Here is a 25,572-nt window from a genome sequence, read left to right as displayed (position 1 = left end):
GCGATTTCCTGCTTCTTGGCAGGGGGTTGGACTGGATGGCCCATGAGGTCTCTTCCAACTCTACGATTCTACGATTCTATGATTCTTATTCAGTTTGTAGTCTACTACATGCATTGTTTCTACTGATCCAAAATCTGTACATTTCATTTTTATTGTCAAAGTGTGGTACTGTACACTTCTCCCTGCTGAAATGCGTTTTGTTACTTCTGGCCCAGCCCTCTCCTCTATTTTTCCATCTGTAGAAACGTTCAAAATGTGTGAGCCTTTTGTCCGCCAAAGCCGCCTCTTCCATCACTACGGAGAGCCAAATCCTTCCTGCGAAGTGGCACCGCTGGCTTCTTCCACTCTGGGCCTCAATTAACAGGGTAATTGGATTGTGCAAATCCTGAGCCTGTGAGAGAAAGTGACGCCGGTCGGTCTCAGCTGCCCGGCTAAGCCGAAGATGCTCCGTGGGTAAATATAGTCCTTCTGTGTGACTCAGCCCGGAGTGGAGGGAAGGCAGCCCGCTCTCATGGATGAGAAGCAGGAAAGAAGCAGCCTCATTTCCGACGGTGACGCAGACGGAGACGCCGCTCTGGCGTTACGATCGCCATCCGTCCGCACTGGGCCAACACCGGTCTCTGGCTGCCGTCGCAACAGGTGAGCTGTTGCTCATCTCTGCCATGCCATGATTCCTAGCATCCTGGTGCCTTCATGCGTCTTCCAGAAAGCCCTTTGATGCCTCAACTCCAAGGCCTTAAGGCGTCTTCCATCCTTGGCCATCTGTCCAACTCAAGCAGCCTTGGATTCCTCCTCACTGGCCAAAGAGAGAGATGCGTTAGGATTCAAGTGGTGCCCAAGAAACAGGTAAGGAAGAGTGGCGGAGCCAAACACAACCAAGAGCCTATCTTGGGTGTGACTCATGATGTCCGACATCAAGGGTCAATGGGGTTGTGGAGGGACAGATGCTATGGGAACGTTGGCATTTACTGGATGGTGAGAAGGCTGGAAGGAGGCAGGGAAAACATAATCAATGAAGCTTCATGCTCAGATGGGAGAGGAAGAAGAGATGCTTGCCTCCTGGGTTGAGTTTCCCATAAGGTCAAAGTAAAGGTTTCCCCTGACATTGTCCAGTCGTGTCCAACTCTAGGGGTTGATGCACATCTCCATTTCAAAGCCAAAGAGCCGGCGTTGTCCGTAGACACTTGAGTGCCATTACCTTCCCGCTGGAGCGATACCTATTAATCTACTCACATTTGCATGTTTTCGAACAGCTAGGTTGGCAGAAGCTGGGGCTAACAGCGGGTGCTCACTCCGCTTCCCGGATTCAAATCTGCGACCTTTCAGTCTGTAAATTCAGCAGCTCAGCGCTTTAACATGCTGCGCCACTGGGGGTTCCCATAGGCTGGGATAAAAGAGCATTGGGGATTGACAAGTATAATCCACTCATAGAATCCCAGAGTTGGAAGACGCTCCAAGGAGCATCCAGTTCGATCCCCATTCTGACACAACCGAAGCACTCCCAACAGATGGCCATTCTGCCCTTGTTTAAAAACTTCCAGAGAAGGAGGCAGATCTGTAGTTTCCATGGCCTTCTCCTTTTTGGGTGGGAGAGAAGGATGATGTGTATCAAAAACATTGCATAAATCAGTATAGTATGGGGACACATGGGGGACACAGAAAGAGCCTTCTAAATGACTGAGTAAATACAGTTGGGCCTCACCTGGGCAATGTCTCTTGCAAACAGCTAATCTTTACAAACCCAAAAGCATGGCTTTTAAACATTTTTAAAATAATACGGATGGCAAAATGCAGTGAAAAGGCAAAACTTTCCAGTGTCTGTTTTGGTTCAGTTTCTTCCACCCCAAAAGGAAGCTGACTTCTTTCTGTGCAGCGGCAAGGGATCAAGATTTGCAAATCAACCTTGATGAGGAATTATCTCGTTAACTTAAACCAATTCAAATCTGCAATTCCAAATGAACTGCATCCCAGTAACTTGCCGATGTTCTCTCTGGACCCTGTCACACAGCTGTAATAAAATCCACATTGAACTGGATTATTTGGCAGTATGGACTCAGGGCCCTTCCATATAGCCGTATAACCTATAATATCAAGGCAGATAATAATAATAATAATAATAATAATAATAATAATAATAATAATAATAATAATAATAAAAATTTATTTGTATTCCGCCCTATCTCCCCGAGGGGACTCAGGGCGGATTCCAACATAAAATGGCAAACATTCAATGCAAACAAATACTGACATAAAAATCCCAGAGAAAACCTACATATAAAAATAACATTAAAACCTCACATCAATTTAAAGTCTAACATCAATAAATTAAACCTAACATCAATAAATTAAACTACGTGTAGTCAAACAAAATTATATAAAATGACAGTAGAGTCTCACTTATCCAACGTAAACGGGCCGGCAGAACGTTGGATAAGCGAATATGTTGGATAATAAGGAGAGATTAAGGAAAAGCCTATTAAACATCAAATTAGGTTATGATTTTACAAATTAAGCATCAAAACATCATGTTATACAACAAATTTGACAGAAAAAGTAGTTCAATACACAGTAATGCTATGTAGTAATTATGAATTTAGCAGCAAAATATCATGATTATTTATTTATTTTATTTATTTACAGCATTTATATTCCGCCCTTCTCACCCCGAAGGGGACTCAGGGCGGATCACATTACACATATAAGGCAAACATTCAATGCCTTTTAACATAGAACCAAGACAGACAAACATAGGCTCCGAGCAGGCCTCGAACTCATGACCTCCTGGTCAGAGTGATTCATTGCAGTGATTCATTGCAGCTGCTCTCCAGCCTGCGCCACAGCCCGAGCCCAATGAAAACACTGACTACAAAAATGCGTTGGATAATCCAGAACGTTGGATAAGTGAGTGTTGGATAAGTGAGACTCTACTGTATATACAAATCCAAACATTATCAGCTTTGAACTGCGTTTGAATGGTGGGAGTTGAAGTCCAAAACACCTGGAGGGCCCAAGTTTGCACATGCCTGATCTACACTGTAGAATGAATGCAGTTTGACACCACTTTCACCGCCATGGCTCAATGCTTTGGGATCATGGGAGTTGAAATTTTGTTTGGCACTAATATTATTTGACAGGGAAAGGTAAAGACCTTGTAAAGGCCATAGTTTTGGAGCATTGAGTGATGGCCAATTAGGTGCATTATTTCTGCAGTCTCCATCATTCTCGGGCCTCAAATGTAAAATAAAACCCCTTTTATTGCTCTTTGCTTTTCTAGCCAGATCGTATTGCATCTATATCTATAAAAGGGTAATGAAATTTCGGCCTAACACAAAACAACAAAACTACACACCCCAGAAACACTAAACATGGCAGCACAACCCCTCATCCATGCCTCTACGTTTATACAACAAAAAGAAAAGAAAAATAAAGTCCTAATTAGAGGGAGAGGAATAATTGTTTTTATCCAATTGCTGCCAGTTAGAAGGCTAATCTCTGCCCACTTGGTCTCCTAGCAACCCACTCAGCCCAGGGGACAGGCAGAGTTATGCCTCACTTAGGCCTATAAAATACAGATTATCGGATTTGAACTGGATTATATGGCAGTTCCACACAGCTATATAACCCATTTAGAATTTTATATTATCTGCTTTGAACTGGATTATCTGGACTCCACACTGCCATATAATCCACTTCAGTGTGCATTTTATCCAGCTGTGAAGAAGGGGCCTCATATAATCCAGTTCTATGCAGATAATATAAGATTATAAATATAATATGTAATAATTACTGTGATATAATACAGAACAATATAATCTCTAAAATCAGGACAGTAAATAAAGAGCAACACTCTGAAAGCATAAGCCACAGCAACGCGTGGCCGGGCAAAGCTAGTTTCCTTATAATATTCCTGCAAGATTTGGCTGCACCTCTTGGTGCTTAGTGCATGCTTTTTCCCATTCTTCCTTGGGTTTGCATGGCAGCCACATTGGCTTTTCCTCCCCGCATGTTTCCTCTTTCTCTTCCCCGCCGCCACTCCTTTCTGCCTCTCCACATGGCCATGGGATGGATGCCTTGCTACCTTCCTCCTTCATCCCTGCGTGAGGCGGTTCCCATGGCAACAGCCAATGGGAGGGGAGGGATGCTGCCAACCCAGAGCTGGCTCAGTGTGCATGGGATGGGTTGAGCGCATGAGAGAGAATGGAGAGGAGCAGAAGGAAAGGAAGGGAAAAAGGAAGGGGGAAGGGTGGGGAATCATCTCCTGCAAAAGGGAAACTGAGGAAGAGGAGGAGGAGATAAGGCTCCTGGATGATGCCTCCTAGACCTTTCCAAGCTTTGGCACCTGGCAGAACGGCTTGGGTTCAAGCACTGCATTGGGATTGGATGGTTTGGGAGGAGAAAGCAATATTCCTGGAAGCCTTTTCCTCTGTCTTTCTCTCTCACACACACATATATGGAGCCTCCAGTGGCCTAGGGGATAAAATAATAATAATAATCATAATCATCATCATCATCATCATCATCATCATCATCATCATCATGACCATTCATCATTCACTGCACCCTCGCAGTGATGTTGACCGGCTGTATCTGCCTAGAAGATCAGGGGACAGAGGACTCTTACAAGTAAAACAAGCAGTCAAAGAAGAAGAACATGCCCTGGCAGAATATGTAAAGCAAAGTGAAGAACCTGCTTTGATTGAAGTCAAAAATCAGAAACTCCTCAAAGCACAGCAGACAAAAAACCAGTACAAGAAAACCGCACTACAAACTAGAGCTGACAGCTGGCACAACAAAACATTGCATGGAAAGTTCCTTGACAAAATTGAAGGAAAAGCTGATAAGGAGAAGACCTGGCTCTGGCTCACGAATGGGACCCTGAAGAAGGAGACAGAAGGCCTGATCCTTGCAGCCCAGGAGCAAGCCATCAGGACAAAGGCAATTCAGGCCAAGATCGAAAAATCAGCTGATGACCCAAAATGCAGACTGTGCAAGGAAACCGACGAAACCATTGATCATATCCTCAGCTGCTGTAAGAAAATCGCACAGACAGACTACAAACAGAGGCACAACTATTTGGCCAGATGATTCATTGGAACTTATGCCTCAAGTACCACCTGCCAGCAGCAAAGAACTGGTGGGATCACAAACCTGCAAAAGTATTGGAAAATGAGCACGCAAAGATACTGTGGGACTTCCGGATCCAGACTGACAAAGTTCTGGAACACAACACACCAGACATCACAGTTGTGGAAAAGAACAAGGTTTCGATCATTGATGTCGCCATCCCAGGTGACAGTCGCATTGACGAAAAACAACAGGAAAAACTCAGCCGCTATCAGGACCTCAAGATTGAACTTCAAAGACTCTGGCAGAAACCAGGGCAGGTGGTCCCGGTGGTGATGGGCACATTGGGTGCCATGCCAAAAGATCTCAGCCGGCATTTGGAAACAATAGACATTGACAAAATTACGATCTGCCAGCTGCAAAAGGCCACCCTGCTGGGATCTGCGCACATCATCCGAAAATACACCACACAGTCCACACAGTCCTAGACACTTGGGAAGTGTTCGACTTGTGATGTTGTGATATGAAATCCAGCATATCTATCTTGTTTGCTGTGTCATAATAAAATAATTTTATTTTTGTACCCCACCACCATCTCCCCCGAGGGACTTGGGGCGGCTTACAGATATAAAACCAGCATATAGTAATATCAAATACAAAAACACACAAATAAATTTAAAAGGCATTAAAAGTCACAATCATTATAAAACACATGAAAAACACAGCAATAAAAACATAAAATGAGCTGGTCAAAGTGCACTGAGTGGAAATTGTAAACAAGAAGGAAGTTAACTTGACTTGAAGGTTGGGTTGCTGACCTGAAAGCTGCCAGGTTCGAATCCCACCCGGGGAGAGTGCGGATGAGCTCCCTCTGTCAGCTCCAGCTCCATGCGGGGACGTGAGAGAAGCCTCCCACAAGGATGGTAAAAACATCAAAACATCCGGACGTCCCCTGGGCAACGTCCTTGCAGACTGCCAATTCTCTCACTCCAGAAGCAACTCTGGTTGTTCCAGACATGAAAAAACCACAAAAAAACCCCACACATATATATATACCGACCACAATTATAATGTATCACTCATATTCTCAACAAGCACCTGAGCTGTTAAACCACTTGCATTGGATGGTAGAGGCCACCAGGTTTGGAAAGCGTTCCTATACCTTTAAGGTTTGTGCAGAAGTGGGAATATTTCAGCCTTCGTGCAAGCAGGTAACAAGCTTTCAACAATAATAGTTAAATAATAGAATTCTAGAGTTAGAAGGGAGCCCCCGTTGCCCAGTGTATTAAAGCACTGAGCTGCTGAACTTGCAGACCGAAAGGTCCCAGGTTCAAATCCGGGGAGCGGAGTGAGCTCCCACTGTTAGCCCCAGCTTCTGCCAACCTAGCAGTTCGAAAACATGTAAATGTGAGTAGATCAATAGGTACCGCTCCAGTGGGAAGGTAAAGGCGCGCCTTGCAGTCATGCCTATGGCCACATGACCTTGGAGGTGTCTATGGACAACGCTGGCTCTTCGGCTTAGAAATGGAGATGGGCCTGAGGCTGTTAGGAATGGTGGGAGTTGGAGTCCAAAACACCTGGAGGTCCCAAGTTGGCCCATGCCTGCTTTGGATACTACAGCTCCCAGAATCCACCACCTATCTATGCAGATTCCAAGCCATTTTAGAGGGTGACTTTCAGGTTAGTGGGTCATTGAGCCTGTCCTGGGATTTAGCATAAACTCTAATGGAGCCACCCACAGTGCCGAAGCTATAGAGTTAAGCGCTTTGGGTAAACGTCTTCCAATCTGGACTGCGAAGTAGAGCGGATTCTCAGGAATGGAAGACACCTGCTGTGTTTACAAGTGTGTGAATTAAAAGGAAGAAAAGGAAATCCTCTGCGGGCCTAACGCTAAATAGGTTTCCTCCAGAATGAACATAGGCCCCTTCCACACAGCTGAATAAAATCCCACATTATCTGCTTTGAACTGGGATATATATATATATATATATATAGGTAATGAAATTTCGGCCTAGGACAAAACAACAAAACTACACATCCCAGAAACACTAAACTTGGCAGCACAACCCCTCATCCATGCCTCTACATTCATACAACAAAAAGAAAAGAAAAAGAAAGTCCTAATTAGAGGGGGAGGAATAATTGTTTGTTTCCAATTGCTGCCAGTTAGAAGGCTAAGCTCCGCCCACTTTTTATTTCGTGTCAAAAGCATTGCATAAATAAATACATTTTAAAATGATGAAAAAAAGGAAATCACAAGCACCTAAATAGTTTTAGCCCACTTGGTCTCCAAGCCACCCACTCAGCCCAGGGGTCAGGCAGAGTTAGGCCTCAGGCCCCTTCCACACTGCCTATAAAATACAGATTATCTGATTTTAACTGGATTATATGGCAGTGTAGACTCAAGGCCCTTCCACACAGCTATATAACCCATTTATAATGGACTTAATGTCAGGGGAAAACCTTTACCCTTTACCTTAACTACCACCAATTCCTCAATACTTTATTTCCCATACCATCATACTTCGCCACAGCAACGCATGGCCAGGCACATCTAATATATATATATATATATATATATATATATATATATATATGGCTGTGTGGACTCAGATAACCAAATTCAAAGAAGATATTGTGGGTTATTCCGCCTTGATATTCCGGGTTATATGGCTGCATGGAAGGGCCCATAGTATTTTCCAGAGAGGTATTGTTGAGAAAGAGTAAACTAAGGCTACTTTTCAAAATGGTTAGATTAACATCTGCAGGCAATTTGGCAGACTTCAATATTGAAAAATAAACCTAGCCAGAGGCAAAGGGAATACCTCTAGAAGAAGTTTTTTTAACATGGGAAGCAATGCATTTTTCTCATTTAAAATTTTACACACACACACACACACACATATATATACTAGCTGTGCCCGGCCACGTGTTGCTGTGGCAAAGTATGGTGGTATGGGAAGTATTGAGGAATTGGTGGTAATTATGGTAAAGGGTTAAGTTTTCCCCTAACATTAAGTCCTGTTGTGTCCAATTTTGCGGGTTGGTGCTCATCTCCATTTCTAAGCCTAAGAGCCGGCGTTGTCCATAGACACCTCCAAGGTCATGTGGCCGGCATGACAGCATGGAGTGCCCTTACCTTCCTGTCAAAGCAGTACCTATGGATCTACTCATATTTACATCTACTCATGTTTTTGAACTGCTAGGTTGGCAGAAGCTGGGGCTAAAAGCAGGAGCTCACTCTGCTCCCTGGATTCGAACCTGCAACCTTTCTATCTGGAAGTTCAGCAACTCAGTGGTTTATTCTGCTGCAGCACCCGGGGATCGATCTATTTATCTATCTATCTATCTATCTATCTATCTATCTATCTATCTATCTATCTATCTATCTATCTATATTTATATATATATATACACACACATGTACACATATATACATATATATGCATATACACATACTTACATACACACAGAGGGAGAGAGGGAGAGATGGAGATTTGATTCCATAGCATTCATAAAGTGGTGCCAAACTGCATTAATTCTACAGTGTAGATCCACCCCTAGAAAAGAATGTGGTTGGCTTTTGCTAACAAGAGGCATGCTTCACCCCAAGCTGTCACATTTCATTCCAAATCCATATCAGTCAGGAAACCATCAGGGCCAACTCCCAACAATTGATTCCCCCAGGCAGGAAACAGCCAGGCTTTGAAGCTGTAAGGCTATTCAATGCTAATCAAGGTGGCCAATGGAAACATTCGCACTTGCCTCAAACAGACAAAAGTTTAGGGTTGTTGTGTGCATGTCCGGGCTGTTTGGCCATGTTCCAGAAGTATTCTCTCCTGACGTTTCGCCCACTTCTATGGCAGGCATCCTCAGAGGTTGTGAGGTATAATTCTGGTGCATCCCTGTAACCTGGACATTATTTCACAGATATATAAACCCCACTTGCCTCGTTTCCAATAGACTTCACAACTTCTGAGGATGCTAGCCATAGATGCGGGAGAAACGCTAGGAGAGAATGCTTCTGGAACATGGCCATACAGCCCAGAAAACTCACAGCAACCTATATCTGATTATTTGCTTAAAAGCTAGCTAAGAAGGCAGTGTCACAATCCACAAATGCATTAAGCTGTTCCTGTTTCTCCTTGGTCTTGAGACTGGGTCTTGAGACTAGCATAAACAGATTTCCTCCAAATGTGAACAGACTTATCTACAGTGTTGTTGTCATCCTGCGCCCCTTCCCCGAAAAGGTCCAATGCCCACCACCACCTGTGAGCACCTGTGTGGCTGCCACCGGGGTCCCAACGTGGAAGAAGGGAAGTGGTATGGTGTCCGCTCCTATCTACACCTTTTCTACGAAGACTGCACCGGTCTGGATGATCTTGGGAGTCCCCCAAACTCTCCATCCAGCGGCGGATGGGCTTCCGTCCTTTGGAAGGTAAGTCTACAGTCGGAAATTTCTACCTTAATTGATAATTGAAACCAGGGTGTAACATATAAACAAATAAACAAACAATATGTGTTGGTGGAGCTTTCATGGCCGGAATCACTGGGTTGCTGTGAGTTTTCTGCGCTGCATGGCCATGTTCCAGAAGCATTCTCTCCTGACGTTTTGCCCACATCTATGGCAGGCATCCTCACACCTCTGGGGATGCCTGCCACAGATATGTGTGAAACGTCAGTAGAGAATGCTTCTGGAACATGGCCATGCAGCCCTGAAAACTCACAGTAACCCAAATAAATAATATCTTTATTACGTAAGAATACATAGGAATGGGTTTCATCAATGACAGAAATTTATTTATTTATTTTACAGTATTTATATTCCGCCCTTCTCACTCCGAAGGGGACTCAGGGCGGATCACATTACACATATAAGGCAAACATTCAATGCCTTAACATAGAACAAAGACAGAGACAAACGCAGGCTCCGAGCTGGCCTCGAACTCATGACCTCTTGGTCAGTGATTTGTTGCAGCTGGCTGCAGCTGGCTGCTCACCAGCCTGCGCCACAACCCGGGCCTGTGGCGCAGAAATGTGGATGGAGCATTAGACTTTAGATTAGGATCAAGACCTTGTAAAACTACAACTCCCAGGACTCCATAGCAATAAGCTATGGTAATTAAAGTGGTAACAAACTGCATTAATTCTGCAGTGCAGATACACACAAGGGCCCCTTCCACTCTGCCATATGATCCAGATTATCAAAGCAGATAGTCCACATTATCTGCTTTGAACCGGATTATATGAGTCTACACTGCCATATAATCCAGTTTAAAGCAGATAATCTGGATTTTATATGGCAGTGTAGATCCAGCCTTGATCTCCAGCTTTCAACTCCCATCTTAGCCACTGAAATTTACTGGGAAACTTAGGCCAAATTAGATTCTCTCAGCCTCAAAGAAAGACAATGGCTTGTCGAAAACTTTCATGGCCGGGATCACAGGGTTGTTGTGTATTTTTGGGCAGTATGGCCATGTTCCAGAAGTATTCTCTTCTGATGTTTCGCCCACATCTATGGCAGGCATCCTCAGAGGTTGGGAGGAATATAGGAGGAAGATGAATAAGAATATACCTCACAACCTCTGAGGATGCCTGCCATAGATGTGGGTGAAACGTCAGGAGAGAATACTTCTGGAACATGGCCAGACGGCCTTAGCCTGGAAAACACACAACAACCCAAAGACAATGGCAAACCTCCTCTGAATGCATCTTGCAAGAAATTCCCAAGGATAGGGTTGTCACAAGTCCAGTTTGGCTTGAAGACCCATGACAATACTATGGAACTATGGAGGAGCAGCAGTGAATGCAGGGAGAGAAATGCACCAGAATTGGCCGCAAAAGGCTGAAATGCAGCATCTGCCCCTGAGCGCATGCAATGCATCCTCAGGTCAGGATGCGTCTGGCGCCATCTGCAGACAAGCGTCATGGATGCCACCCAAAAAGGATGCCTGTCATTGGGTTGTAGAGGTCATTGGAAGAGACCCCAAGGGCCATCCAGTCAACCCCCTGCCATATAGGAAAATACCCAATCAAAACACTCCCAACAGATGGCCAATCCAACTCATGGTCCACGCTCTGCTTCTAACCAACCAGCCTCATCATCCAGCGAGCTCTGAGATTGCAGCTATTGTGGCCTGGCCACCTTTGCAACAGGTAAAACTTTAGTAATATCCCATGCATTGCAACTTCCCTCTGCTAGGGCTGGGAATCCTACCTAAGGTCTGGCCAATGACTTCTTGGTGCCGTTGTGTACCTCCAAGTCAATCTCAGACCTATGCTTTTGCCATCAGTATGGCTGGTGGGGCTGCTGGTGATTCAGTATGTTAAACCGCTGAGTTGCTGAACTTGCTCACCAAAAAGTCGGCGATTTGAATCTGGGGAGTGGAGTGAGCTCCCACGGTTAGCCCCAGCTTCTGCCAACCTAGCAGTTTGAAAACATGCAAATGTGAGTAGATCAATAGGTGCCATTTCGGCGGTAAGGTAACGGCACTCCATTCAGTCATGCCTATGGCCACATGACCCTGGAGGTGTCTATGGATAACGCCGGCTCTTCAGCTTAGAAATGGAGATGAGCACCAACCCTCAGAGTTGGACATGACTAGACTTAATGTCAAGGGGAAACCTTTACCTTTACCTATGGCCAAGAAAGTCCTATCATGGGACTTTATCGGCACAGTATGATCAGATGGGATGGCTTTTGCCTTCCTCTGAGGCTGAGAGAGTGTAACCCATTCAAGGTCACCCAATGAGTTTCCATGGCCAAGTGAGGATTTGAACCCAGGTCCTCCCAGTGTTGCAATCCAGCACTCAAACCATTATGCCACATTGGTTCTCAATAATAAATTTGAATAATGTTCTCATAGGTAGAAAGGGATCACAGAGGTCATCTTGTACAACTCCTGCCACACAGGATGCCCAGAATTCATAGCCTGACCAGCCTTAGTTTGGAGAAGTTACTTTTTGGAGCACAATTCCCAGCCTCCCCCAGTTCACCCATCTCACTTCCTCAATATACAAAAACAAATCACCAAGCACAAAGGTTTCGAGGAACGGATTATGAGCAAAGTGCTTGAAAGAACTGATCATGCATTCTTTTTCTTCAAGGGCTTTTCCTCCATTCTGCAGAATGACAAGAATTAAAGGCTGGTTGATCTCCCATTTTCAAATTCACTGGTGTCCTACTGGAGGGGCTCCCATAGGCAACTGGTTGGCTACTAAAGGAACTGGATACTGGCCAAGAGAGAGACCTGTATTCAGACAACCTGTGTGATATACAGGCCTGGGCAAACATGGGCCCTCCAGGTGTTTTGAACTTCAACTCCCACAATTCCTAACAGCTTACCTTATATATCTTGCACCTGGCATGTTTAAGATCGACCCTATGTATGTCAAATGCTTGACTCTTCAAGGTCAAGCATTTAGCAAATGGACAGAATACATGATTTTATCAAGAAGCAAAGCCAACATGCATTCATCTCTAAGCAGGTCAGAGAAACAGAGCTGGCATGAAGGAGCAACTAGGCATAGGCCACTATCTCCTCGAGATGGCAATGATCTTCTGGCAGTTGTCCATACAAATGCCAGTCAGGAGAGACCTTTTGGCTAATTAGAAAGGGCTGCCCTTGGGCTCTTCTGCAATCCAATGATAATGATGATGGCATTAATCTAAAGGCTGTCCTTCTCCCTCTTCTCCCTCTTTTCCTTTTCCTTTACCATCTCCATCATCTCCATCTCCTTTTCTATCTCCTTCTCCCTATTTTCTTTCTCCCTCTTTTCCTTCTCCTTCGCCATCTCCATCTCTCTCTCCCTCTTTTCCTTCTCCCTCTCCTTCGCCATCTCCATAATCTCCTTAACCCTTTTCTGCTTCCCCCTCTTTTCCTTCTCCTTCACCATCACCATCTCCATTATCATCTCCTTCTACCTCTTCTCCTTCTCCCTCCTTTACTTCTCCTTCTCTTTTGCCATCTCCATCATCTCCATCTCCATAATCTCCTTATCTCTTTTCTCCTTCTCCCTCTTTTCCTTCCCCTTTGCCATCTCCTTCGCCATTTCCATCACCTCCATCTCCCTCTCCCTGTTCTTCTCCTTTTACTTCTCCTTCTTCATCTCATTCTCTTTCACCATCTCCATCATCCCCATCTCTATTTCCCTCTTCTCCCTTTTCTCCTTCTCCCTCTTTTCCTTCTCCCTTGCCATCTCTTTCTCCTTCGCCATCTCCTCCTTCTCCCTCTCCCTCTTTTCCTTCTCCCTCTCCTTTGCCATCTCCATATTCATCTCCATCATCTCTTTAACCCTTTTCTCCTTCTCCCTCTTTTCCTTCTCCTTCGCCGTCTCCATCTCCATCATCTCCATCTCCTTTTTCATCTTCTCCCTCTTCTCCTTTTCTTTCTCCTTTGCCATCTCCATCTCCTCCATCTCCATCATCTCCATCTCCTTTTCCATCTCGATCTCCCTCTTCTCCCTGTCCTTCGCCATCTCCATCATCTCCATCTCCATCATCTCCTTTTCCATCTCCTTCTCCATCTTCTCCTTTTCTTTCTCCTTTGCCATCTCCATCATCTCCATCTCCATCATCTCCTTTTCCATCTCCTTCTCCATCTTCTCCTTTTCTTTCTCCTTTGCCATCTCCATCATCTCCATCTCCTTTTCCATATCCTTCTCCCTCTTCTCCCTCTCCTTCACCATCTCCATCATCTCCATCTCTTTCTCCCTCTCCCTCTTTTCCTTCTCCTCCTTTGCCATTTCCTTCTCAATCTCCCTCTTCTCCGTCTCCCTCTTCTCCTTCTCCTTCTCCTTCTCCTTCTTCTCTTCTCCAGGTCTCTCTCTCTGCTGGCGGCCTGCTCTTGCTCCTTGGAAGCGCAGCACTAGCCACTGGCTACCTCCTCCCTCCCAAACTGGAAGGCATCGGGGAAGCCGAGTTTGTGGTGCTGGACCAGCAGGCGGTGGAGTACAACCACGCTTTGGGCACCTGCCGGGCGGTGGGCACGGTCCTGTGCGCCATGGCCGGGGCCCTCTTGGTCACCTGCGTCCTGTCCTCTGGTTTGGCCAGGATGACCCGAGCCGAAGAGGGCCACAAGGAGGAGGGATGGCAGGAGAGCCCCCCTGGGAAGTGGGGGGCCGCCGTCACAGAGCCCCCGGTGCCCTTCCGAACCTCATGGGTCCAGCCCAAGAGAGAGATGTGATCTCTCATCCCCACTGGGCTCCAATATCATATATTGGGAGGGAGAGCTAATACTTCAGAGGACAGGATCCAAAGCAACCTTCATTGATTGGAGACAGGGCCAGAACTAATAAAATGAACTTCAACATTGAGAAATGCACAGTTCTACACTTAAGCAGAAAAAATTGAAATGCACAGCTATAGAATAGGAGACATCTAGCTTGAAAATTGTCCATGAGAAAGAGATCTAGGACTCTTAGTAGACAACAAGCTGGACATGAGGCAACAGTGTGATGCAACTAAAAAAGCCAATGTGATTCTAGTCTGCGTCAATAGGAATCTAATGTCCAGATCAAGGGAAGTCATTGTCCCACTCTATTCTGTTTTTTGTCAGACCTCAACTGGAATAATATTGTGTCCAGTTCTAGGCACCACAAATTCAAGAAGGAGATGCACAAGTATCTAGAGAATGACCACTAAAATGCTTAAATAATAATAATAATAATAATAATAATAATAATAATAATAATAATTGGGGGCCCTGGTGGCACAGTGTGTTAAAGCGCTGAGCTGCTGAACTTGCGGACCGAAAGGTGCCAGGTTCAAATCCCGGGAGCGGAATGAGCACCCGCTGTTAGCTCCAGCTCCTGCCAACCTAGCAGTTCGAAAACATGCCAATGTGAGTAGATCAATAGGTGCCGCTCCGGCAGGAAGGTAACGGCGGTCCATGTAGTCATGCCGGCCACATGACCTTGGAGGTGTCTATGGACAAAGCCGGCTCTTCGGCATAGAAATGGAGATGAGCACCAACCCCCATAGTCGGACACGACTGGACTTAACGTCAGGGGATACCTTTACCATTATCTATTACAGTAGAGTCTCACTAATCCAAGCCTCGCTTATCCAAGCCTCTGGATAATCCAAGCCATTTTTGTAGTCAATGTTTTCAATATATCGTGATATTTTGGTGCTAAATTCGTAAATACAGTAATTACAACATAACATTACTGCATATTGAACTACTTTTTCTGTCCAATTTGTTGTATAACATGATGTTTTGGTGCTTAATTCGTAAAATTATAACCTAATTTGATGTTTAATAGACTTTTCCTTAATCCCTCCTTATCATCCAAGTTATTCGCTTATCCAAGCTTCTGCCGGCCCATTTAGCTTGGATAAGTGAGACTCTACTGTATTATTATTATTATTATTATTATTATTATTATTATTATTATTATTATTATTTATGCCCCACTTTGAGGCCCCCCAGTGGCGCAACAGGTTAAACCACTGAGCTGCTGAACTTGCTGATCGAAAGGTTGGTGATTCGAATCTGAGGAACCGGGTGAGCATCCGCTGTTAGCCTTAGCTTCTGCCAACCTAACTGTTCAAAGTGTCTATGGACAACGCTGGCTCTTCGGCTTTGAAATGGAGATGAGTTGGGCACGGCTAGACTTAAGGTCAGGGAAAAACCTTTACCTATGCCCCGTTTAATCTCTCATGATGGAGATTCAAAGCGACTTAACTTTAAAGCATTCACTTTTTTCTGTTGCTCTGGAGGCTAGCACACAATGAAGCCATGGGTTCAAATGGCAGAAAAAGAGATTCCGCCTAAACTCTAACATCTTGAACCATGGAGCTGTTTGACAATGGAATATGCTGCCTGGGAGTCCAGTAAAGTCTCCTTCTCTGGACGTTTTTAAGCAGAGTCTGGATGGACATCTGTCGGGCGGGCTTAGATTGTGTCTTTCTAATTGGCAGAAAGGGGTTGGACTGGATGGCACTTGTGTCCCCTTCTATGATTCTAAGTTCTATTTTGATCCAATATTCCAGTAATTGCTGAAACATAGAATTCGAAGACATACCAGAGGGCCCTTTAGCTATGCTTTCATCACAGAACTATGGAATTGGAAGAGACCCCCAGAGGACATCCAGTCCAATCCCATTCTGGGTTGCTGTGATTTTTTCGGACTGTATGGCCATGTTCCAGCTGCATTCTCTTCTAACATTTCTCCTGCATCTGTGGCTGGCATCTTCAGAGGTTCTGTTGACAGCTAAGCAAGTGGAGTGTGTGTGTGTGTGTGTTTTGTGCCTATCTATCTATCTATCTATCTATCTATCTATCTATCTATGGAATGCCAAGGGTGGATAAAAGAACCCTTGTCTCTTTAAAGCAAATGTGAATGTTGCAATTAGCATTAGCATTGATTAGCATTGAGTAGCCATGAAACTCCAAAGTCAATCAGTGAGCGTATCTGAATAGAAGTAGCCTGTCCTCTGTTGCCTGGAGGCATCCTCTGTTTGGGAGTTGTTAACTTCATGGCTACTCAATGCTTGCTAATTACAACATTCCCACTTGCTTTGTCAGACAAAGGGTCTTTCTCACACCCTGGACATTATTCCACAGGTATATATATACTCCAGAGAGGCCCCTGGTGGCACAGTGTGTTAAAGCGCTGAGCTGCTGAAGTTGTGGACCAAAAGGTCCCAGGTTCAAACCCCGGGAGCAGAATGAGCGCCCACTGTTAGCCCCAGCTCCTGCCAACCTAGCAGTTCGAAAACATGCCAATGTGAGTAGATCAATAGGTACTGCTCTGGCGGAAAGGTAACGGCGCTCCATGCAGTCATGCCGGCCACATGACCTTGGAGGTGTCTATGGACAACGCCGGCTCTTCGGCTTAGAAATGGAGATGAACACCAACCCCCAGAGTCAGACATGACTGAACGTCAGGGGAAAACTTTACCTTTATATATATATATATACACACACACACACACACTCCGCTTGCTTCACTGCCAACAGAACCTCTGAAGAAGCCCTTAGCCACAGATGGAGGTGAAACGTGAGGACATAATGCTTCTGAAACATGGCCATACAGCCCGAAAAACTCACAGCAACCCAGTGATTCCAGTAATGAAAGCCTTCGACAACACAATCCCATTCTGCCATGCCTGGTGTAAATCCATATCATGCAGTTTATCTGCACTGAACTGTAGATGCTGTTATTATTTGTCATTAAGGTTGCTTCTGGCTGGGTCTACACTGCCATATAATGCATTTAACCATGATATGATCATTGTATACCTATATAATGTAGTTTAACTGCATCAAACTGCATTATATGAGTCCACACTAACCATATCATGCAGTTTCCATAGTCTATGGCAAATAATAAAAGCAGCATCACAAACTACATAACCAAGAAGGTAATTTAAGCCAAGGTGAATAAACTGAGGTTGCCGTACTTTGGCTGTATCGCAAGAAGAGATGATGATTTCACAATCATGCTTGATAGAACGAAATTAAGAAGACTGCATTGCAGATGGATGGACGGAAGAAAGGAAGCCGCTTTTGCACTGACTCTGAAGACTTCAGCTGCATCTACACTGTAGAATTAATGCAGTTTTATATCACTTTAAAGCATTAACTGTAGATTAATGGTTTTAATCTACAGTTGTATGTATTTTATTTAGATATGTGATATATTTTTATATATTTGTAAGGCATTGAATTTTGCCATTTATTATGTTGTAAACCGCTTTGAGTCCCCCCAGGGGTGAGAAAAGCGGTATAGAAATGTAGATAATAATAATAATAATAATAATAATAATAATAATAATAATAATATGCTGATGACCCAAAATGCAGACTGTGCAATGAAACCACGAAACCATTGATCATATCCTCAGCTGCTGTAAGAAAATTGCACAGACAGACTACAAACAGAGGCACAACTATGTGGCCCAAATGATCCATTGGAACTTATGCCTCAAGTACCACCTCCCAGCAGTAAAGAACTGGTGGGATCACAAACCTGCAAAGGTTGTGGAAAATGAACACGCAAAGATACTGTGGGACTTCCGAATCCAGACTGACAAAGTTCTGGAACACAACACACCAGACATCACAGTTGTGGAAAAGAACAAGGTTTGGATCATTGATGTTGCCATCCCAGGTGACAGTCGCATTGATGAAAAACAACAGGAAAAACTCAGCCGCTCTCAGGACCTCAAGATTGAACTTCAAAGACTCTGGCAGAAACCAGTGCAGGTGGTCCCGGTGGTGATGGGCACACCGGGCCAAAAGATCACAGCCGGCATTTGGAAACAATAGACATTGACAAAATTACGATCTGCCAACTGCAAAGGGCCACCTTACTGGGATCTGCACGCATCATCCGAAAATACATCACACAGTCCTAGACACTTGGGAAGTGTTCGACTTGTGATTTTGTGAAACGAAATCCAGCATATCTATCTTGTTTGCTGTGTCATACAATGTCGTTGTGTCAATAATAATAATAACAACCCAAAAGTCCTGGTGGCTCATCATATGTGATGACCATGATCTGACCGTGATATGGTCAATGTAGATCTATATAGTGCAGTTTAACTGCACCGAGATATATATATCTCTAAGTTTTATTAACCATATGTTAAAATGCGCACAAACACAGACTATGAAATATACTTATTCCATAAAATGAACCACAAAATCCCACTCAAATATGTGTATCCATTTATAGACCTTGCCATATGGCTGTCTGAAGGCAAATTTAATAATATTAGTCAGCATTAGCCTAGAACTGTTGGGATTTAAAGCATTTCACATGCATTACTACAATATATGCTTTTGCAATGTCTGCAATAACACAGGAGGGCAGGCCAGAATTATTCTCAGCACATCTCCACTAGGGGGAGCTCTGCACCAAAGCCTAGAAGAGCCTTCCAATGCAAGCTGCAAGAAAAGGTTGCAATGGGAAGTCCTGGGTTGCAAACAAAACTCCATTCCATTTTCTTTTTCAATTTACCTTTTCTATTGGTTCTTTCATACTCAAACAGTTAGCATCAAGGGCGGAGGTTTCCCTATACCAGTGATGGCCAACCTATGACACGCATGTCAGCACTGACACGCCTAGCCATTTTTGCTGACACACTGCTGCATGCAGATTTATTGGATGACTAATATCTTTTGTGGCCAAATTTGGTGTGATTTGGTCCAGTGAGTTTGTTGTTTACTCCATGGGAATTATGCACATTACATTTTTATATATATATATCTATATATATAAAAGAGTGATAGCATCACGGCGACCCACAAAACAACAAAACTACAGGCCCTCCAACCTCGAAATTTGACAACACAACCCATCATCCACGCCTCTAGGTTGATACAACAAAAAGAAAAGAAAAATAAAGTCCTAATTAGAGAGAGAGGAATAATTGCTTTTATCCAATTGCTGCCAGTTAGAAGGCTAAGCTCCTCCAACTTGGTCTCCTACCAATAAAAATAATAAAAAAACACTAAAAATTAATACAATAAAATACTATAATAACAGAAAATAACTAAAAATAATACAAGACAATAATAAAATATAAAAAATAAAAAATAACTTACAATAAAATTAATAAAAAATTGCAAATAACGTCAAATAAAAATTACACAACAATTTTTAACCAATACCACCACCACTTTGCCACAGCAACGCGTGGCCGGGCACAGCTAGTATATATATATAATCATTCTATTATTATTCTATTTTTGTAGTATATTATCATATTATTACTATTATATTATTATTATATTTTTCATTATTCGTGACTACATTGAAACTAGAATAGAGAAAAATCAGTGTGGAAACTGCACGAGGTACCATAGATTGTTGTACATGGAAATAATGGTAGTAAATAGTTATGATTTATTAAATCCAGTTATATATTACAATTATATATTTTTGTTATTTAAACTATACATATTGCGAAATTATGGTTTTTTTCTCGAAGTGAAACACCACCCAAGTCATGCTAGGTTTTTTTGGTGAATTTTGACACACCAAGCGCAAAAGGTTGCCCATCATTGCCCTATACATTGTTTTCATCCACTAAAAACATAATTTTGCATTACAACTCTAGGAATGTATAGAAACTGACCATAACACGACACTTTTTTTCATGTCAGGAGCGACTTGAGAAACTGCAAGTCACTTCTGGTGGGAGAGAATCGGCCGTCTGCAAGGACGTTGCCTGGATGTTTTACCATCCTGTGGGAGGCTTCTCTCATGCATGGGAAGCTGGAGCTGACAGACGGGAGCTCACCCTGCTCCCCGGATTCGAACCGCCAACCTTTTGGTCAGCAGTCCTGTCAGTAAACGGGCCGGGCTGTGGCGCAGCTGGTTAGTAGCCAGCTGCAATAAATCACTAGTTTGAAACTAGCTTCAAAATAGTCATGAGTTTGAAGCCAGCCCGCGCCGGATTGAGCGCCTGACCATCAAAAATAGCCCAGCTCGTTGTTAACCTAAGCAACCCGAAAGATAGTTGAATCTATCAAGTAGGAAATGTAGGTACTGCTTATGCAGGGAGGCTAATTTAACTAATTTACAACACCATAAAAATCATTCAGCAGTGTACAGAAAGGAATGAGGAAGTAATTCATCAAGGACTCGGTGTCACAGTGGATGATGAAGCAGCAGCTCCCCCTTGTGGCCAGAATCGAGCACACCTTCATGAAACCTGGAAGCTGGAAAATGTTAAATTGCCTCTGTGTCTTCGTCTCTGTTTCTGTCGATATGTCTCATGACATTGAATGTTTGCCATGTATATGTACATTGTGATCTGCCCTGAGTCCCTTTTGAGATGAGATGGGTGGAATATAAATACTGTAAGCAAATAAATAAATAATAAATTAACCCATTGCTCCACTGGGGGTTCCAATATAACACTGGAAGAACTAAAGATATATTCCTGGAGTGTTTTTTCTTCAAACCCATGACTATCAACTCTGCAAAAGTCAAAACTCCAAATGTGGCGGGACAACGGTAGTGTATAGCAGTCGTTCTCTAACTATATTGATAGGATAACCAATTACTGTATATACTCGAGTATAAGCGTAGTTTTTTGGCGCTTTTTTAGGACTGAAAAAAAAGAACCTCCTCGTCTTATACTCGGGTGAGGGTCCTGGTGGGCTTATATTCAGGTCGGCTTATACTCAAGTATATATGGTATATTTATTATTTTTCTCTATTGTTATTGGTATTGTTACATTTATTATTTTACTCTATTAATTATTATTATTACATTTATTATTTTACTCTATTATTGTTGTTACTTTGACATTTATTTTACTCTATTTTATTATTATTATTATTTTACTCTATTATTACATTTATTATTTTACTGCATTTATTATTATTATTATTATTATTACATTTATTATTTCACTCTATTATTATTAAAAGGATACACAAGCACATTTACATTGAAGAAGATGAAAATCATGATTTAATCAGAGTCGAACAGTCATATCTTCAATTACAGTTTGATGTAAAGATTCAAAAACATTTAAACTACAGAGGCCTCAATTAATGGAATTTTATTGGTATCTCGGCTTATACTGGAGTCAATGTTTTCCCAGTTTTTTTGTGGTAAAATTAGGTGCCTCGGCTTATATTCGGGTCGGCTTATACTCGAGTATATACGGTATTTCTGCAAATGCCAGTTCAAAATGGACATGTAAAGCAAAGAGCAATGTTGGTGCAAACCACAGCAACACCATCTTTGTTGCTTGGGTTGATGGGAGTTGTAATCCAACACATCTTCAAGAGTCCAGGTTGGCAAAACATCTTTTTATAGTGATCCTTTTCATCAACTTTGCGGGTATTGAAGTCTTAATTAAAAAGTTACAGACCATGGATAATGAGGATCCATGCCAGATTTTGCTTCACATAAACTTATCTTGATGACAAGCAGGGCAACCCAGACTTTCCTGGACTGCAGGAAAGGAGAGGTTTGAGTAACAACTTCCTTGGATTTTTAAAAAAGTTATCCACAAGATATACATACATACATAATACATACATACATACATATATATGTCAGGGAATGATGGGGTGCAGAGTGGATTCCAAAATTCATCATCCAGGTCTCACCTCCTTCTCCAGACTGTATTCCCATGCGGAGAATCAGCACTGGTCAAGAAAATACTCCAGCAGGCGAAGGTGTCAGTTGAAAATAAACTGTTGTTAAACTTTATTTACATAACTATTTACAGTTTGCATTTCTCAGCTTCAGAGCATAGCATTCATAGTCCATCTTCAGCGAATGCTCAAGCCGGACTCCACAGATAAGATAAGAAACACATTCCTCTGTCCAGAGGAAGTTTCAACCTCCAACCCCCTATCAGTCATGCCTGATAGGTCATAGCAATCACAACAGGCTGTCAGTCAAAACTCGCCTGCTGTTAACTATTTCATTACTGAAAAATACACACTCTTGCTCATCAGCAGTAAACACTTGATTTACATTTCATACAAATACAACCATACTCCAACAATATAAGCCCCAAAAGTTGGATTCCGCCTCGTAAAGGGTTTCTCAACTAGAATAACGATGGAGTGTTTCAACCGAGAGAAAATTATTTCCAACGTCAAAATGCCATTGAGTCATGCAACCTGCCAGCAGAACAAGGCTCAAATGTCTGGAAGAATGAGTCATAACGCTCTTCCTCTGAGCTTGCAAAGTTACTTGAAACAACTAATTAGGAAAAGGAAAAGGCTGCAGCCACAATGGTAGTTTCTTATTCACTATAGCCCCATCTCCATTGTCTATGGGGTTTAAAGGTTTGTATTGGATGGTTGTATATGTTATAGTCATTTCTTGTTGGAAGATATGTATCTCCTTTTTAATGTTTTGGTTGATGTTGATATGTTTTTCTATGAATATGATACTTAATAAACATTCATTAGGGCAGGCATGGGTCAGCTTATACTGGAGAATATATGGTACATTTATTATTTTTCTCTATTATTGGTGTTATTACATTTATTATTTTTCTCTATTATTGTTGCTACTATTACATTTATTTTACACTAGTTTTATTATTATTAATACATTTGTTATTTCACTCTGATCTTGTTATTATTATTATTGCATGTATTATTTTACTCTATTTATTATTACTTGTATTATTTTCCTGCATTTATTATTATTATTATTATTATTATTATTATTATTATTATTATTACATGTATTATTTTACTCTATTATTATTAAAAGGATACATAAGCACATTTACATTGAAGAAGATGAGAATAATGATTTGATCAGAGTTGGATAGTCTTATCTTAAATTTGAACTATATGTAAATATTCAAAAACATTTAACCTACTGACGCCTCAATTAATGTAATTTTATTGGTATCTATTTTTATTTCTGAAATTTACCACCATTGGCTTGTACTGGAGTCAATGTTTTCCCAGTTTTTTTGTGGTAAAATTAGGTGCCTCGGCTTATATTTGGGTTGGCTTATACTTGAGTATATACGGTATGTTAAACTGCAAAAACTTTGTTTTTGTGGTATATTCTGCAGCACATTTTGCTCTAGTTTGTCAATGAATATCTCACAGAGTCTCAACCACTTCAATATAATTTGTGCCAGCCATAAAAACAAAGTTTCTGGAATATAATAACTACTGTATATACTCGAGTATAAGCCTAGTTTTTCAGCCCTTTTTTAGGACTGAAAAAAAACCTCCTTGGCTTATACTCGGGTGAGGGTCCTGGTGGGCTTATATTCAGGTCGGCTTATACTCAAGTATATATTTATTATTTTTCTATATTATTATTAGTATTGTTAGTTTGTTACATTTATTATTTTACTCTATTAATTATTGTTATTACATTTATTCTTTTACTCTATTATTGTTGTTACTTTTACATTTATTTTACTTTATTTTTATGATTATTAATACATTTATTATTTTACTCTATTTATTATTACATTTATTATTTTACTGCATTATTATTATTACATTTATTATTTCACTCTATTATTATTAAAAGGATACATAAGCACATTTACATTGAAGAAGATGAAAATCATGATTTAATCAGAGTTGGACACTCATATCTTAAATTACAGTTTGATGTAAAGATTCAAAAACATTTAAACTACGGATGCCTCAATTAATGTAATTTTATTGGCAACTCGGCTTATACTGGAGTCAATGTTTTTCCAGGTTTTTTTGTGGTAAAATTAGGTGCCTCGGCTTATATTTGGGTTGGCTTATATTCGAGTATATACGGTATTTTCAAAGTAAGGACCGCACAATTAAACAGGAAATAACACTTTCAAACCAGGAACAGAAAATGTTTCAAGTTTTGTTACATAATGTAATGAGAACAGACATTTAGAAAGGTATTCTCCAAAAATACCTTTGTTTTAGTGTGGACTGTGTAGGTTGTACTGTTTAATACGTATGCTGCCTTGAGTTTTTTGGGGGAAAGGCAGAATGTAAGTAAAGTTAACAAGCCACAAGAACCTGCCTAAAGTTTAATGCAACCTGTCTGCTGCGTGCAAAACCTAATCCTGGCTTTTAATCTGTCTTTCTCCTGACTCTGGGAGTGCAAATATAGACGTTGAACTCACCTGCAAAGTGTTCCTTCCCATTGCAACATGGGGCTGGTTATGAATGGGGTCAATTACCATCATGAGTCATGGCTTCGTTAGAGGGTTCGCACCTCTCCATACATAGGAAATGTGATTCACCAGAAAGGAAAAAAAGAAACCCAAGGAAGGAAGGAAGGAAGGAAGGAAGGAAGGAAGGAAGGAAGGAAGGAAGGAGGGAGGGAGGGAGGGAGGGAGGGAGGGAGGGAGGGAGGGAGGAAGGAAGGAAGGAAGGAAGGAAGGAAGGAAGGAAGGAAGGAAGGAAGGAAGGAAGGAAGGAAGGAAGGAAGGAAAGACGGATGGAAGGAAGGAAGGAAGGAAGGAAGGAAGGAAGGAAGGAAGGAAGGAAGGAGGAAAGACGGAAGGAAGGAAGGAAGGAAGGAAGGAAGGAAGGAAGGAAGGAGAGAAGGAAGGAAGGAAGGAAGGAAGGAAGGAAGGAAGGAAGGGAGGGAGGGAGGGGAAGAGGAAGGAAGGAAGGAAGGAAGAAAGACGGAAGGAAGGAAGGAAGGAAGGAAGGAAGGAAGGAAGGAAGGAAGGAGAGAAGGAAGGAAGGAAGGAAGGAAGGAAGGAAGGAAGGAAGGAAGGAAGGAAGGAAGGAAGGAAGGAAAGACGGATGGAAGGAAGGAAGGAAGGAAGGAAGGAAGGAAGGAAGGAAGGAGAGAAGGAAGGAAAAAAAGAAACCCAAGGAAGGAAGGAAGGAAGGAAGGAAGGAAGGAAGGAGAAGAAGGAAGGAAGGAAGGAAGGAAGGAAGAGGAAGAGGAAGAGGAAGGAAGGAAGGAGGAAGGAAGGAAGGAAGGAAGGAAGGAGAGAAGGAAGGAAGGAAGGAAGGAAGGAAGGAAGGAAGGAAGGAAGGAAGGAAGGAAGGAAAGAAGGAAGGAAGGAAAGAAGGATGGATGGAAGGAAG

At 42.3% G+C, this 25,572-nt stretch overlaps 1 protein-coding gene across 2 annotated transcripts; it reads left to right on the top strand.

Moving 5' to 3' along the window:
• Nucleotides 1-254: 254 nt before the first annotated feature.
• nrsn2 (neurensin 2) lies at nt 255-20,914 on the top strand. 2 transcript variants are annotated; one of them, XM_003226115.4, is made up of 3 exons: nt 270-846; nt 9,315-9,502; nt 13,884-20,914. In XM_003226115.4, the coding sequence occupies exons 2-3, from the start codon at nt 9,320-9,322 to the stop codon at nt 14,247-14,249; spliced, it is 549 nt and encodes a 182-aa protein (XP_003226163.1). In that variant the 5' UTR covers nt 270-846; nt 9,315-9,319; the 3' UTR covers nt 14,250-20,914. The 2 variants fall into 2 exon arrangements, with proteins under 2 accessions (XP_062835207.1, XP_003226163.1); XM_062979137.1 differs by lacking the exon at nt 9,315-9,502 and having other exon boundaries at nt 255-846.
• Nucleotides 20,915-25,572: the final 4,658 nt, after the last annotated feature.

Source organism: Anolis carolinensis, chromosome 4 (assembly GCF_035594765.1).
Source record: "Anolis carolinensis isolate JA03-04 chromosome 4, rAnoCar3.1.pri, whole genome shotgun sequence".
Classification (NCBI taxonomy): domain Eukaryota; kingdom Metazoa; phylum Chordata; class Lepidosauria; order Squamata; family Dactyloidae; genus Anolis; species Anolis carolinensis.
Note: the sequence above shows the minus strand (reverse complement) of the source record. Positions and strands in the feature narration are given on the sequence as shown.